We start from the raw sequence: 16,003 nt of genomic DNA, 5'->3' as shown, positions 1-16,003 counted from the left end.
GTGGTCCTCCTCTTCCTGAGGGTCGTCCTCTTCTGCAGGGGGAAGCCCGAAGACGATGTCCAAAACGTCTGTAGAGAGAAAACAAGTCCGAATAGTAATGATAAATCAGAGTGAGAGTTTTACTACTGTTGAACAGATGATGGCATGAGAGGGACTTATAACTATTGCTGACATGTAAAGGTGGAGGGATGAAAATTGTTTACTACAGTTAAAATAATAATACCATAAGAGTAAAATAACTTTACAGTATTAGTAAAAGTATGATCAGCAAAATGTAAACTGTGATCAGACACCACAACAGGCTCCGTCAAGGGTGTTTTTATCTAATAAGTCCAAAAAGACTCATTAACACATTGCTCTAACTCTTCCAATAAACACGAGGAGAAGAAAGAGCAGCTCTGAGTGAGGCTAAAATCCTGACACATAACAGCTGTAGTTGTAGATTCAGACATTTCATCTTTCGGTCCAGTTTGAAGCCACTGGTGTGATGGTTCATTCTCAGAACCACAGTCTGCGCATTAGCTCACACGCCATCCACTCAGACCGTTGAATTTGAATTTTAAACAATAACAAACGTTGTGTTTACATAAGTGCGTCATAACCCTTGGCCTACGGCCGCCATCTTTTTTTTTTTTACCAAAAAGATGCTAAAAGATGTAAACAAATCGTCGTCTGCAGATTAAAGTACGGGTGCTGTCTATAAATAACACACTATACACCTTCACCGAGACTTTGTGTGCCTTCTACCGCAAAAACAAAAAACAACACGTTTTTACAGCGAGGCCGTGGAGTGAAAGTCAAATTTCACCAAATCAGCATTTTCATCAACAAATTCAGTCAGAGATGGTGAAGGAAACACATTATTTTATGCTAGGATACTTCTAAATGCTTTATGGAGCCAAATCTTCGATTTTGTTTTCTAAAAAGAAGAAAATGTTTTCAGTCCTACCAGCTAGCAGGTGGTCCTCCTCAGCTAGCAGCCGGCTGCGGGGTCCTCTGGGCGGCATGGTGAAGCTGCCGATGTCCTAGCTGGAAGAACAGACAAAATCCGGTCTTTGGGAGATTTAGATGTTGAATCTCCAATGGATGGTTCAACACTTCTTGTGTTCAGTAGCTCGCTGGTCCAGACGTTCTCCTAGTATCACTCTGTGATGATCCTCTTCGCTGTCAATGATCCAGTAGTAGGCGATCAGCTCTCAGCTCTCAGTATCAGCTCTCAGTATCAGCTCTAGGTTTTTGCGCAGGTCTGCTCGGGTCAGAGGCCAAGTGCAAAAAGGGGGGTTCTGAAGGTCTCAGCAGCACTTGTAGCCTCAGTCTATTGACGTCATATCGCCCGCTGCTATGTAGTTTAAAAATAAATATTTGCTGTTTTTTAAATACTTGTTTTGACTATAGTTCATAATCCTATTATTGTATTTAATGTTTTATATAATATGTGAATGTAATAAAAAGATTATGATCAGTCATTCAAAATAAACACTGCTAGAAGAATTTGTGTATGTGAATCATTCTGTATTATTTTATTCAAATATCAGTTTGATATTTAGGTATTTTTTTAGGTTTGTTGTAGCTGGACACATTAAAACAGATTAACAAAGTATGTTTATGTTAAATCTTAGTCTGCAAACTGGTAAATATATACAGTAAAAATAAAGTGATTTAAAGTCAAATTAAAAGTATTTAATGAGCGTTCATATCACAGACGTGATTTCAGCAAAACCTGCTGATAATTCAGTGAAATGACCTGTGTGAGTCCCGATCATATTTGTTATTGGGAAACTATGATTGCTGTTTGTGTCACTGACACTCTGTAACTTCTTCTTCGCTGTTTGTAGTTCTTGTGGATGGGTGCAGCGGTCTCAGCCTCATTATTTCCCTCTTCTTTCATTAGGATGTGTAATTTAAAGTTTCAGTGCTGCTGACAGGAGTTTAAAGAGTCAGACACAGGCAGGCATTTATTCATGTATTTGAGATTTTTATTCATGGCAAAAAACAACACACTATGACATCCCAGCATTTGCTCATTCATGTATCCCACTTGTTGTGTTGACCAATTTGGCCATTTCCTGTATGTATATGTCTAATTTATTTCATACATAGTTTTTGTTTATTTTTAACTTTAATAATGTAGATTATTGAATCTAAAAGAACCACACACATCCCCAGCACACAGCCTCATCCCGTGTGGGAATCGTTAAACCTCACTGTCTTTAATCTGTCAGGACTGGTGTGTGATCACAGCGCTGATTTTATGATGTGTATATACAGTGCTAGTAGAACCTTTCAGCTGCTTGTTTCAGGTGCTACCACAACATCTCAATATTAACAATTTACAGTTTGTTCTTTCTTCACTTATAGTTCTTATTCATGCAGTCTACAGATGATGTTTTAGTGTAAATTAAGTCATGCCTGACCACTCATTAAAACAGGTTTAAGTCTTGTGTCCACAGCAAGTGTGAAGATGATGATGGCTGAAGAACAAGATGAAATCAGCTTCACTACTAAACTTCTCTACTCTGTCTGATCAGAAACCTGAACCGAGAGCAGCCTCCCACTTCTACTGACTTGATGAACATGAACTGCTTCATGTCACACTGACCGAATACATCAACAGAGAACTGACTAAAGTAAATTCACTGACTTTCTGATTGGCTGATCAGAAGTTTAGTTTTGAAAGAGGGAGTTTATTTTTTTCCATCATGACGTCTTGTTATGACCAGTCCTTACTGTATAATATTCAACAGTGACTATTGAATATTACATGAACAAATGATACATGGACACAGAGTAAATGCATGTTTGTGTTCACATATACATACTGTATGTATCTGATTAGATCCTAATACAGCTGTTTTCATTTGTTTAGGCCACTCATCTCCGTTATTGGCACAATTACAGTTGAAGGGTGCCAAATACATAATCTAAAAAAAAAAGTTAGTTTCATTAGTTTTTTATAAGACATATATGACAGACAATTCAGACATAACACAAGTGAACACAGAAGATTCAAGCTAGTATAAATCACATACTGAGATACTTAGATGATCATCAAAGGCACTGTGGTAAAGATCAGCTATCAGCTGTTCTGTTTTTAATCTCGTCCAACTTTGTGGGTCTCTTTGGGTCTGTCAATGCGATAGACAAACTCAGCAGGCACAAAGTAGCCCAGGTACTCCACGCTGTCGGGCGTGGTGTCTATGTAGTAGTGACCACCTTCTCCATGGTGGCTGAAGCAGTGGGTATGCTCCACACGCAGGTCCAAACCCTGGATACACAGAAAACAAAAGCACAAGTGTAAACGGATCCTTTGTCGTGCATCTCTTTGAGATTGGAATGTGTCTGCTTTACTTACAGGGTCTCTGGACACGAGCACAGACTGGCAGATGAGGGGAGCACTGACCTCAAAGTGCTTGAGCCAGTTGTTGACGTCATCGTTAGTGTTGAGGGGGCAGACTGAGAACTCTCTTGGCTGGTGAGAAGACACAAAATAGATCAGCATCTACACGGGCTGAGTGACAGGATTGTGGTAGACGGCAGAAGGAGAACATTTAACAAAAACATTACATATTTCATTTAAACAGTCCCTTCCTACATGTACACTTATAGTCCAGATGAGACTGAGGATGCAGGTGACTGCACTGATCTTACCAATCTCTCACAGCGTGCACAGTGTCAGTATTTACCATAATGTGGATTTTAGCCTTCCCTTTTTGGATGATGAAGGTGCCTCCCAGAGCCAGGCTTTTATCAGGGTAATGACCTTCAAGAGTCGTCCTCAACGCCGTCACCAGACTGTGACTTCCTGTTCTCTTCTTAGCCCGAACCTCTATGACCTGCAGGGGACCAAAGGTGAAGAGGACAGTACGGCTTATTCAGGTCACTTTGGTTTCATTAATGTTTACTCAGTTACATGATGTGATGGGACTAAAGCTCAGACATGTTAGTAATAGTTCATTTACTACAACAGTGACTAGGAAGGAGTTGGGATTGAACCACCAACCTTCCAGTTACAGGACAACCCTGTTATACCACTGCGCCACTGCTGCCCAAATGACTAAATGACTCCACATGAGCTGCTCAGAAGTCACTGGTATCTGGCATCCACAGAATCCAAATCTTAGTCTGTGTCAGTTTTCACCACTTATATAATACAATATATAAATGTATACAATGTTATGGCTCCTGTGTGAACCCTAATGACTCATACTCATCAATCATACTAGTCTACACTGTCCCTTTACACTGTCACTTCAGTACTTCAGTACACTTCAGATGTCTGTTTGCACTGTTTACTTTCCATCTTGCAGTACTTTGCACACTTGTACCAGCTCACTGATCCATGTGGTGCCTGTAACACTGTTACACTCATATCAGGGTCTATGTTGTGCCATCACAGCCCTGACTCATGTTCTGTTCATTGTATGTCTTGTGAAGTCATATGTCAATTTATAGCCTTTATTTTTAGATTACATATTGTTTTACTTTGTTTTATCTTGTTATATTATCTTATTTTATTTTAAGCCATGCATGCTTCTTATTAAATGTTAATTGTTTTATGTATGCACTAATCATGAAGGCAAATTCCCAGTAAACCTGTGAGTGAAACCTCTTCACTTCCATGGCAATAAACACAAGTCTGATCTGACTGAAGGCATATGTGTTGTAACTAAATCTAAGCTTAGAATTGGGGAATTCAAAACATTATGTTCTACCTGTCTAATGCAAATAAATAAAATTCAATATATAACATCTGAGCTAACCTTCCTGTTGACTTGTTGACTCACTTGTGAGCAGCAGTCAGGTAACAAACAATAGTTTGAAGCTGATCTGCAGCTTTCTACAGTTTCTGTAAAGAATTTAAAAGTAAAGACTGGTTTGTAGAGGCTGCTAAACACAAAGATGTAAATATCTAAAGCATGCAGAGGCATTGACAGACACAGTGTATGCATTAAATGTAATATATAACAATAAACTGTCTGCCCATGGTCCTTTGTTATACTGTTTATAGTGACTTGATTCACCCTAACCTAACAACAAAAACCAAATCAGTCACTGCGTGCTGTTATGCCGGTGGGTTCTTCTGACGCGTCTCCTGTCCAGCGTGTCATAAATCACAGTCCAAACTTCATATGATTAATAATTTTATTGTGATACCGTCATGTCCATTCAGATGTTTGATCATTGCTCCACATATAATTAACGAGAACCATTAGTTAAGTTACATGCTGAAATAAGATCAAATCTATCCTGACACGCTACCTGACGGTCAAAAAACTGTCTGCTTCCTCCGGCCAACAACCTTCAAATGAAAACTTCCTGCACCCCTTATATCTTCACAACACACGTGCTCCACCTTCTGGTCAAACAAAAAGTTGACACATCTTAAACCAGACAGAGGTCAACCACTGTGGCTCCAACACACCGGCCCCTAATTGTTCATGGCGTGTAGACATAACAATTACTCAATTTCAAAATACAAACAACAACAAACAAACAAACAAAAAAAAACAACAACGAAAGAAAACCCCGCAAATATATACTATATACAACTGAGATAGGGAACATCAATTGCCCTAACTCCTGAATTAGTTCAACGGTTGGTCCTACTTGAAACCTCAAGAGTTTGACACCGCCTGCAATAAACAAAGTTTAGTCACCGGTCTTTCCAAGATGTTTGTTTTGGTCTTAAGACGCACTGAGCGCACAAAGCCCTTTTTGTCTGGGAAAACCTCTAGAATTCTCCCCATCAACCAAGATCCTCGAGGAGCAGAAGAATCAGCCAACAAAACAATGTCTCCAGGAACTAAGTTTCCTTTACTTTGATTCCATTTTTGCCGTTCTTGTAGCAAAGGCAGATATTCTTGCACCCATCTTTTCCAAAAAAGATCTGCCATATACTGCACTTGTCGCCAACGCCTCTTGATGTACAAATCATCCTTCTGAAATAAGCCAGGTGGTAAGCAGGGCTTACCCTTCAAAAGCAGTATATGGTTAGGTGTAAGAGGCTCGAGGTCAGTAGGATCATCGGAGAGCTTGGTGATGGGTCGATCATTTAATATAGCCTCCACCTCACACAGAACTGTATTTAATCCATCCTCGTCCAGAACTTGTAAGTGCAACACAGAATTCAGCACCTTTCTGACCATGCGAATGAGTCTTTCCCACACACCACCATGATGGGAAGCTGTTGGTGGATTAAAACTCCAGTGAATTCCATCCTGAAGCAGGGCTCTGTGTATTTGGTTATGATTTAAAGATGACAGAGCTTCCCTCAGCTCTCTTTCTGCTCCAACAAAGTTTGTACCGTTGTCAGATTTCATAGAAGAAACTTGTCCTCTTCGACAGATGAATCTCCGCAGAGCATTAATGCAGGCATCCGTATCCAATGATTGTGCCATCTCCAAATGCACGGCTCTGCTTGAGAAACAGGTAAAAATGACACCATAACGCTTAACACAGTTTCGTCCTCTTTTCACGTTAAAAGGCCCGAAAAAATCTACGCCTACATTTGTAAAAGGAGGCAGATCAGGCAGGAGCCTTTCCTTTGGCAAATCTGCCATTTTCTGCTCTTGAACTCTCCCATTGTGGCGCCGGCAAAAAGAGCATTGAGATATCACTTTTCAGCAGTTCTTCATGGGACAGTCTGACCACATGCTGTAAGTGTTACTTTTGACTGTGCACGTGTCACAAGACCACCTTCTCTTTTCCTCTGACATAACTGCAACAGCATTGTTCTCAACCTTAAGAACCACGCAACCGCGACCTTAAGTTTTCTCCAATCTGAGAAATATGTGATGAGCCGATCCACACCATTAAGTGAATTTCCAACAATGACTGCATTCATCAGGACTGACTTCTTGACCTCTGGGTCATCACCTGTAATGGTGACATCTAGGGCATATGAAGGCCACTTCGTCTCCACCTGAGAAAGAAACACAGGTCCTTCAATCCACCTACTGCCATTTAACAAGTCTTTAGCTGCCAACCCTCTAGAAGCATCATCAGCAGGGTTATCCTTGGAGTTAACATATCTCCACTGAGAGGTCTGTGTTGCTTCTCGAATGGCTGACACCCTGTTTGCTACGAAGGTGTGAAAGCGCTTGTCCTCATTCTGGATATATTTAAGCACAGAAGTGCTATCTGTCCAAAACACTGACCGCTCCAATGGCAGTTGCAGCTCTGCTCTCAGCATCTGGTCCACTCTGGTAGCAAGAACAGCAGCAGTCAGCTCCAGCCGGGGAATGGTTATTTGCTTCAGGGGGGTAACTCTACCTTTACCAAGCAGAAAAGAGACATGTATACTACTACTGTCCTGCATCCTAACATAGGACACAGTGCCATATCCATGCTCACTTGCATCTGAGAAGTGGTGTAGCTGGGTATGAACAGATTGTCCGAAATACTTGGGCCTGATGCACCTCCTTACTTCAAATGATGCCATCTGTTCCAAGTCCTCCAGCCATCTTTTCCATTTACCCTCCACATCGCTGGGTATCTTGTCATCCCAGCCACATTTCCTCCTGCACAGTTCCTGCAACATGATTTTGGCTGGTAGAGAAAATGGTGCAAGAAAACCAATAGGATCATAAACAGAGCTGATTATAGATAACATTCCTCTCCTAGTAGAAGGCTGTTCTTTTAACTGCATCTTAAATTTAAATGAGTCTCTCTCGACGCACCACTGTAGCCCAAGTGCTCGCTCCACTGGAGCTCATCTCTGTCCATGTTTAACTCCTTCAAATTCTCTGCTCTTTTCTCCTCTGCAATAGTTTGCAGTACAGCTCGACTGTTGCTGATCCATTTTGTCAGAGTGAAACCTCCTCTCTGGCAAAGTTTGTTTAAGTCATGGACCATAGTAACTGCTTCCTCCTCAGAAGGCATGCTCTTTAAACAGTCATCTACATAAAAGTTTCTTTTAACTGTTTCAACGACTTCCTCAGAGTAGTGGGTTTTATTGTCCTCAGTTGTTCTCTGGAGTGCATAACTAGCACAACTTGGGGAGGATATGGCCCCGAACAAATGAACAGTCATCCTGTACTGTACCACATCCCTTTCTGTGTTGCCCTCAGGCCACCACAAAAACCGAAGAAAGTCCTTGTCCTCTTCAGTCACCTTTACCTGGTAAAACATAGCCTGTATATCTCCCATAAATGCAAAGGGCTCTTGTCTGAATCTTAAAAGGACTCCCAAAAGAGAACTAGTTAGATTAGGTCCTTGCAACAGCTGTTTGTTCAGTGAGGTTCCCCCAAACTCAGCCCCACAGTCAAACACCACACGTAATGTGCCCTTCCTGGGATGATATACACCATGATGAGGAATATACCATAATTTCCCCTTTCCAGGATCCAACTGATGCCGAGGCACTTCTTCAGCATAGCCTTTGCTAATCATGTCGGTAAAGAAGCTGACATATTGCTTATGAAACAGCTCATCTTTAATGAATTTCCTTTTCAATCCAAGCAACCGTAGTTTAACCATATGCATGTTATTGGGGAAGGTGATTTGGTCCTTTCTGAATGGCATTTTCAGGCTGTAGTGTCCATTCTGCAGCCGTGCAGATTTAGCCATGATGTCCAAGAACTTATTGTCTTCCTGTGACATCCCTCTTTCCTCTAAATTCCTTTCATTGAAGTCGTGATTGTACTGGTTCATTAACATTTGTTCCAACTTACACATGGAGATCCTATTGACGGCAGCCAGGGGGAGCCCTGTCCTATAACTGCTATCATCTCCTTCCCGAAGGGGTCCATTAACCACCCAGCCCAATACAGTTCTTATTGCATATGGCCCACTTTCACAACTGTTGATGACCTCCCAAGGCTCTAATACTTTGGGGGCGTTGGTACCAATCAGCAACTCAACTTCAGACTCTATACAAGGAATATGGACCTTTGAGAGATACGGCCATCTTTTCAGCTCACTTTGAGAAACTATATTGTCTGTTGTTACAGGCAGCCTTCTTTGAGTGAGCACTTCTGGAAGTCTGTAAAAATAGTCTCCTTCCAATCCAGCCACCTCCAGGCCATGTAGAGAAGTAGCAGCCACAATCCTGTTTTGACCCATGGTCCGCAGCAGGAAATTAGTTCTTTTACCAGTAATATTTAATTCCTGCATAAGACGTTCTGAGCAAAATGTAGCAGTACTACCGGGATCCAGAAATGCGTAGGTTTGTATTATTTTGTCTCCTTTAAAAGATTTCACTTGTACTGGTAAGATAGACAGAATGCCATCTGCCTTCCCGGCCCCTGTAAGCCCACAAGTTTCTGAAACAACTGCCACATCACATGCTGATTTTTTTTGCTGCTCCTTCCTTGAACTGTCATCAACTTTCCTGGTAATATGAAGCACACTGGGATGATTTTCTCCACAAATCTTACAAGATAAGCGCTTAGTGCACTCCTTACTCATGTGTCCAGTATGCAAACAACCAAAACAAAGTCCTCTTTCCTTCAGAAATGATATTTTGTCCCGGTGCCTCTTTCCTATGAACTGTGGACATTCTTCCAGAAGGTGGCTCTGCGAACACAAGTAACAATTCTTAAGCACCGAATCACGAACTCCCTGTGCAGCCTTTGATGTTACAGATTTTTTGAATGAGTCCACGGCTGACACAGTAGTTGCAAAACTATTACCTTTGCCCCTGCTAAATTCTGGGTGAGACTTGGCTTTGCTGATACTCCTGGCTCCAACCATCACAGGACGCCTATCCTGAATGTCTCCAAAGAGTGGATCAGCTAAAATCTTAACTTGACGTTCGATAAACATGACCAGGTCTTTAAATTTAGCTCGGTACTTGTGTCTTTCCATTATGTCATGTGCTGTTGTCCTCCAGCGTTCTCTCAGTTTAAAGGGCAACTTCATCATGACTGTTCTCATGTTTGTGGGCAGGTTCAATTCTTCCATATATTGCAGCTCTTCCATCACATTACAACAGCTTCGCAAGAACAGAGAGTAGGCTTGCAGAGCCTTTATATCTTCCGCCTTTATTTGTGGCCAAGAAAGAGTCTTTTTTATATATGTTGTAGCAATTTTGTATTCATTTCCAAAATTCTCATGGAGAAGCTCCTTTGCAACAATATATCCTCTGTCTTGAGCCATATGCTGGCAGCTTCTCACCAGCTCTCGTGGCTGTCCCCTGGTGAACTGCTCCAAAAAATATAAACAGTCTGCTTTACTGGCCTTTGACTCCACCCCATACTCAAATGCTTTTATAAAGCGTCTGTACTGAAGAGGATCCCCATCAAATATTGGGATGTCCCTCTGTGGCAAGGACATAGAGCGTTGTTGTTCCACCAGTGTAGCCGTTATCTCAGTTTGACGGTGCAAAATTGTGCAAATTTCTCCCTGCATTGATGAGAGGAAGCCATGTCTCTGGTCATCTCCTGGCACAGGCTGCACATCTTTGGATAATATGGAAGGAGGTTGATATTGTGTTACTCTGTGCGTTTCAATCTTTTGCTTGTCACCTTTGTCATCCTTCCTATTCAGATTTGGTTCAAAGTGTAGCTGTTGATGTGTTTCGTTGCAATGTATTTCCTGCTTCATTTCTTTATCCCAAGATGGCATGTTACACTGTGACATTGCACTCATCCTTCGTGGCTGATATGGGTTTGCTGCTGGATTAAGTGCCTTAGAAGACATTTGATGGCCAATGTTCTTTTCAAGATATGAATTCATTCCATTGCTTAGGACCTGGGTACCCACATGGCAGTCTGAAGCCGCTTGCAAGACAGCTAACTTAGCTGCAGATGCTGCCAACTCCGAGTCCAATTCCAGCTGCTCCCTCTTCCTTCGAAGCTGTTCCTCCTGTGCCTCCAGAGCATGCTTTTCCTTTAAAGCTGCAGCACGAGCCAAAAGTGCAGCTCTTTCAGCTTCAACTCTGATGCGTGATGAGGATGTTGTTTTGTCACTCTTATGGCTACCCACACTCTTTCTGTTAGAATGCTTACTCGCTATGTTGGATATACTGTCATCAGGGTTAACATCATCAAGCACATCACCTTGACCACTAGTGTAATCACTGGGTCTATTTACCAACCATTGTTTTACATCATTAATGAAACCATCTTCAATAATAACCTTTGCCCCAAACCATGTATTTTGTTTGTCCTGTTCTTCAGTTGGCATTAAAGACACCACAGATTCATGAACACCCTTTGCTTCTTCACAAAGACTAATGATCTTTTTAAGTACACATTGCACCTCAGACACATCATTGATTAGCATAAGCCCTGGTATGAGCTCCCTTAAGCCTTTTACCTTTTTAAGTTTATCTTTTCTTTCCTTTTGCAATTTGTCCAACTTATCAACCAAGGCTTTATAGGTTATTTTAGGAACCCTTTTACTTTTTACCGCCGTTTCCTCTAGCGTGGCTCCCAACACTCGGCGTTCTAACGTGGCTCCCTGTGTCTCCCGACGATCGGCGTCCTTCGTCAGGCGAATCAGCTGTAGCCTCTGTATGCGCCGACTTGCATTCTCACGACAGTGACCACAGCTCCCGGCGTTCCGCATCCTCCTCTGTTGCGCTCCAAACCATGATCAACCAGTCCGATTCCAATATCCCAGTTATAAGCAAAGTTTTTTGACTTAATATAGTGACTTGATTCACCCTAACCTAACAACAAAAACCAAATCAGTCACTGCGTGCTGTTATGCCGGTGGGTTCTTCTGACGCGTCTCCTGTCCAGCGTGTCATAAATCACAGTCCAAACTTCATATGATTAATAATTTTATTGTGATACCGTCATGTCCATTCAGATGTTTGATCATTGCTCCACATATAATTAACGAGAACCATTAGTTAAGTTACATGCTGAAATAAGATCAAATCTATCCTGACACGCTACCTGACGGTCAAAAAACTGTCTGCTTCCTCCGGCCAACAACCTTCAAATGAAAACTTCCTGCACCCCTTATATCTTCACAACACACGTGCTCCACCTTCTGGTCAAACAAAAAGTTGACACATCTTAAACCAGACAGAGGTCAACCACTGTGGCTCCAACACTGTTGCTCCTCCTCCCCTTGTAGAAAGGCTGTTCACCTGAAGTTTCTTTTTCCAGTGTTGAGTTGCAGGTGGTGGCTGCTGATTGGACAGAAGACTGGTGCTGGGATTTAAATGGGTCTTTGCAACTTTTCCAGCTGGGAAAGGATCATGCTGCTCTGGTGTGGGATTGATTGTATGTTGTGTGCTTTCTGTTGTGTTTTCAGAATGTCATTCATGTGACATTACTGAAGGTTGATCTTACTCATATACATTGTGTGTATTTAGAGCCAATACCAAGAGCAGTACTTTGTTTGCACTAAGGCCAAATGAGCTGAACTACCGGTACACATTAAGACCTCTGTGGTCTTAAGGTGTACCTTCTTTTAAAACAGGCTTGTTTGTTGTAAGTTCCAAGGGAAGTGTAAGGACGACATGTGGCTGAGCAACAAAATGAGACCTCAGCTTCAGTCATTTCACTAATCTACTTCATCCATCACACAACTGAACTGAGATCAGCCTCCAAATCTCCTGACCTGATAAACATGAACTGCTTCATGTCACAGTAACCAACTGTATCTACAGAGAACTGCTGCTGCCTCCTTGTGATATCAGTAAGCTCATGTACCTGAGTCAGAAGGATAAGGGTTAGAAGTAAACCTGCCTGACTTTCTGATTAGCTGAGCAGAGGTTCTCATGATTAAAGACAGAGTTCAGTATCAGTTTACTATACTTTACAATGGATGGACACATTATGATGTCACACTTTGTTTTTCTCTCTGCCATACATTAGTGAATCCCTTCAAATCTCTTCCAGGTGATAATTATCACATAAATTAAACTGACAATGTGTGATATGATGAACCAAATAAAATAATTAGAGCCCTGAAACCTTGATGACTATAAATGATGACAGATTGAATGTTGTGCAGTTAAATGTTTTATTTACTTAGATTTTAGATTCTCTATCAATCAACCTAACATGCACACGTTTGGGACTGTGGGAGAAAACCGGAGCACCCGGGGGAAAACCCACCTGGCACGTGGAGAAAAACATGTAAACTCCACACAGGAAGAGGCCAGCTGACAGCTGCTGTTACTGACCTTCCTGTGAGGCACAGTGCTAACCACTGCACCACATGCCAGCACAAGTTTGATGCTGTCCAGACGTGCTCCTGTTTCTGCATCTTCTGCTGACTTTGTCCCAGGAACACACGTCTTTCACTGGACAGCATCTGTCCATGGAGCCTGCACACAAATACAGGGATTCAGTTTGAACAGTTACAGGAAGTACAAATGTGAGGAGCAAGAAGAGTCTGATAACCCACCACACGTGGCCTCACGGACCGCTGTTGTCTGGAGGTGAAGTGTGTGAGGAGCTTCCCAGAGCCACCAGCACAGAAGAAGCAGACCAAGAAACAGCTTCCTCTGAGCGGGCAGGGTGGGGACGCTCCTCATCCACCTGGTGGCTGGAGGCTGGAGAGGACGGGGATGGAGGAGTATTCTCACCTCACTCGCTGGGTGGACTGCTCTGGTGCTGTAGAAACAACATCAGCATACAGTCAGAGCTGCTAGCTTTAGCCTTTAGCACTTTGTCTCTGGTCTTATTGAGAGGGTTACTTACAGAGGCCACTGATACACAGACCACCACTCCTCTCCAGCTGGTCCTGTGGTCATCCATCCTTCTCACCTGGTCATCTGTTGCCATGGAAATCCTGAGTCTTATTGTTCCAGCCACCAAAACTTCACCTGTTAGGAAAAACATCTTTAATGTTCTGCAGTCTAAACACTGACATCATGCTTCAAGAAGAAGTGAGTCTGTCATACTTACAGCAGCTGAGTGTGAAGTAGGGCTGCTCAGGACCAGGATCAGGGTTGTTCATCCTCCACGTGGAACCAGACAACTGAAACAGAAAGAGAGAGAGAGAGGCAGAGAGAGAGAGAGTGAAACAAGAGATTAAAACTTAGACATAGTGAGTATGATGAAATGTGTATGTTGCATCACTCACCTTTACTCAGCCAAAGGGAACAAAGTGAACTATTCAGTTAGAATCAGTGAGTCTTCACGGAGGCGTTTCCAACTGCTGTCATTCACTATTAACTTACCTCTGCCTTAACTTACCTTGAATGAAAGACCACAGCAAACACTGTACAATGAGCGCCTCACTCATTGTCAGTAAGTCGCTGTGGTCTAATCATCCAGGTCCAAACGCCTGGGGAAACTGCAGGTCAAATAGTAGGGCGAGGACAGCATGGAGGCCGAGGAGTCCTCAGCAAGGTCCAACCTCGGTCGCTTGGCGGGTAGCTCCTCTTCTTCGGTGGGGACATGAGGAATTCCTGCGGCAGCACTGACCGAAAGCTCTGAGGAACCAGAATCAGGAATAACAGGGACAGCGTGAGCACCCTCACTTCTCAGATCCGCCAGCTGGACGGGAAAAGGAGGATGCACGTTGTCCCTGTCACCACTGTCTTCAGAGTCTTTGGTCAGGAAGCTGTCACTAGAATCCTCACCCGTCACGTCAACCCAACAGTCGTCCTCCTCGAACACCGGGACACTAATGTCATCACTTACTTCGGGCAGGAAGCTGTTGCTAGAATCCTCACCCGTCACGTCAACCCAACAGTCGTCCTCCTCGAACACCGGGACACTAATGTCATCACTGTCTTCGGAGTCTTCGGGCAGGAAGCTGTTGCTAGAATCCTCACCCGTCACGTCAACCCAACAGTCGTCCTCCCTTAACACTGGGACACTAATGTCATCACTTACTTCGGGCAGGAAGCTGTTGCTACAATCCTCACCCATCACGACAACCCAACAGTCGTCCTCCTCTAACACCGGGACACTAAAAGAGGAAGTAATAATGACATCATCAACCCCTGTATATGCGCCCCGCGTGTCATCCCACCAGTCCTCCTCCTCCATCTCAGGCTCCTCTCCATCAGGAAAGGTGGACTGCATGGTGCTCTCACTGGCCAGGTCGTCAGACCAGTCAACCTCTTCCTGGAACTCCAGGTCACTGAAAGAAGAGGCGAAATGGACAGCATCAGCCTCCTCTTCAAAATCAGTGTCCATGGAGTTATTCCACCGGTACAGCCTGTGGTCCTCCTCTTCCTGAGGGTCGTCCTCTTCTGCAGGGGGAAGCCCGAAGACGATGTCCAAAACGTCTGTAGAGAGAAAACAAGTCAGAATAGTAATGATAAATCAGAGTGAGAGTTTTACTACTGTTGAACAGATGATGGCATGAGAGGGACTTATAACTATTGCTGACATGTAAAGGTGGAGGGATGAAAATTGTTTACTACAGTTAAAATAATAATACCATAAGAGTAAAATAACTTTACAGTATTAGTAAAAGTATGATCAGCAAAATGTAAACTGTGATCAGACACCACAACAGGCTCCGTCAAGGGTGTTTTTATCTAATAAGTCCAAAAAGACTCATTAACACATTGCTCTAACTCTTCCAATAAACACGAGGAGAAGAAAGAGCAGCTCTGAGTGAGGCTAAAATCCTGACACATAACAGCTGTAGTTGTAGATTCAGACATTTCATCTTTCGGTCCAGTTTGAAGCCACTGGTGTGATGGTTCATTCTCAGAACCACAGTCTGCGCATTAGCTCACACGCCATCCACTCAGACCGTTTGAATTTTAAACAATAACAAACGTTGTGTTTACATACGTGCGTCATAACCCTTGGCCTACGGCCGCCATCTTTTTTTTTACCAAAAAGATGCTAAAAGATGTAAACAAATCGTCGTCTGCAGATTAAAGTACGGGTGCTGTCTATAAATAACACACTATACACCTTCACCGAGACTTTGTGTGCCTTCTACCGCAAAAACAAAAAACAACACGTTTTTACAGCGAGGCCGTGGAGTGAAAGTCAAATTTCACCAAATCAGCATTTTCATCAACAAATTCAGTCAGAGATGGTGAAGGAAACACATTATTTTATGCTAGGACACTTCTAAATGCTTTATGGAGCCAAATCTTCGATTTTGTTTTCTAAAAAGAAGA

At 42.8% G+C, this 16,003-nt stretch overlaps 1 protein-coding gene across 1 annotated transcript; it reads right to left on the bottom strand.

Moving 5' to 3' along the window:
- Nucleotides 1-2,980: 2,980 nt before the first annotated feature.
- Nucleotides 2,981-11,511, bottom strand: LOC114446564 (ester hydrolase C11orf54 homolog). Its single transcript, XM_028422215.1, has 4 exons — nt 11,353-11,511; nt 3,684-3,833; nt 3,353-3,469; nt 2,981-3,265 (listed from the first exon to the last, which is right to left on the bottom strand). Exons 1-4 carry the CDS (start codon nt 11,509-11,511, stop codon nt 3,092-3,094), a joined length of 600 nt encoding a protein of 199 aa, XP_028278016.1. The 3' UTR covers nt 2,981-3,091.
- Between the last annotated feature and the right edge of the window lie 4,492 nt (nt 11,512-16,003).

This window comes from Parambassis ranga, chromosome 14, assembly GCF_900634625.1.
Source record: "Parambassis ranga chromosome 14, fParRan2.1, whole genome shotgun sequence".
Classification (NCBI taxonomy): Eukaryota; Metazoa; Chordata; class Actinopteri; family Ambassidae; genus Parambassis; species Parambassis ranga.
This window is presented reverse-complemented; position numbering and strand designations above follow the sequence as displayed.

Coding starts and splice junctions, on each gene's coding strand:
- LOC114446564 (XM_028422215.1), bottom strand. CDS start 11,511: ATGCGGAACGCCGGGAGCTGTGGTCACTGTCGTGAGAATGCAAGTCGG. Junction 3,834..11,352: donor CCACGCTAGAGGAAACGGCG/GTAAAAAGTAAA, acceptor GGTCCCCTGCAG/GTCATAGAGGTTCGGGCTAA. Junction 3,266..3,352: donor TGCTCGTGTCCAGAGACCCT/GTAAGTAAAGCA, acceptor CTGTGTATCCAG/GGTTTGGACCTGCGTGTGGA.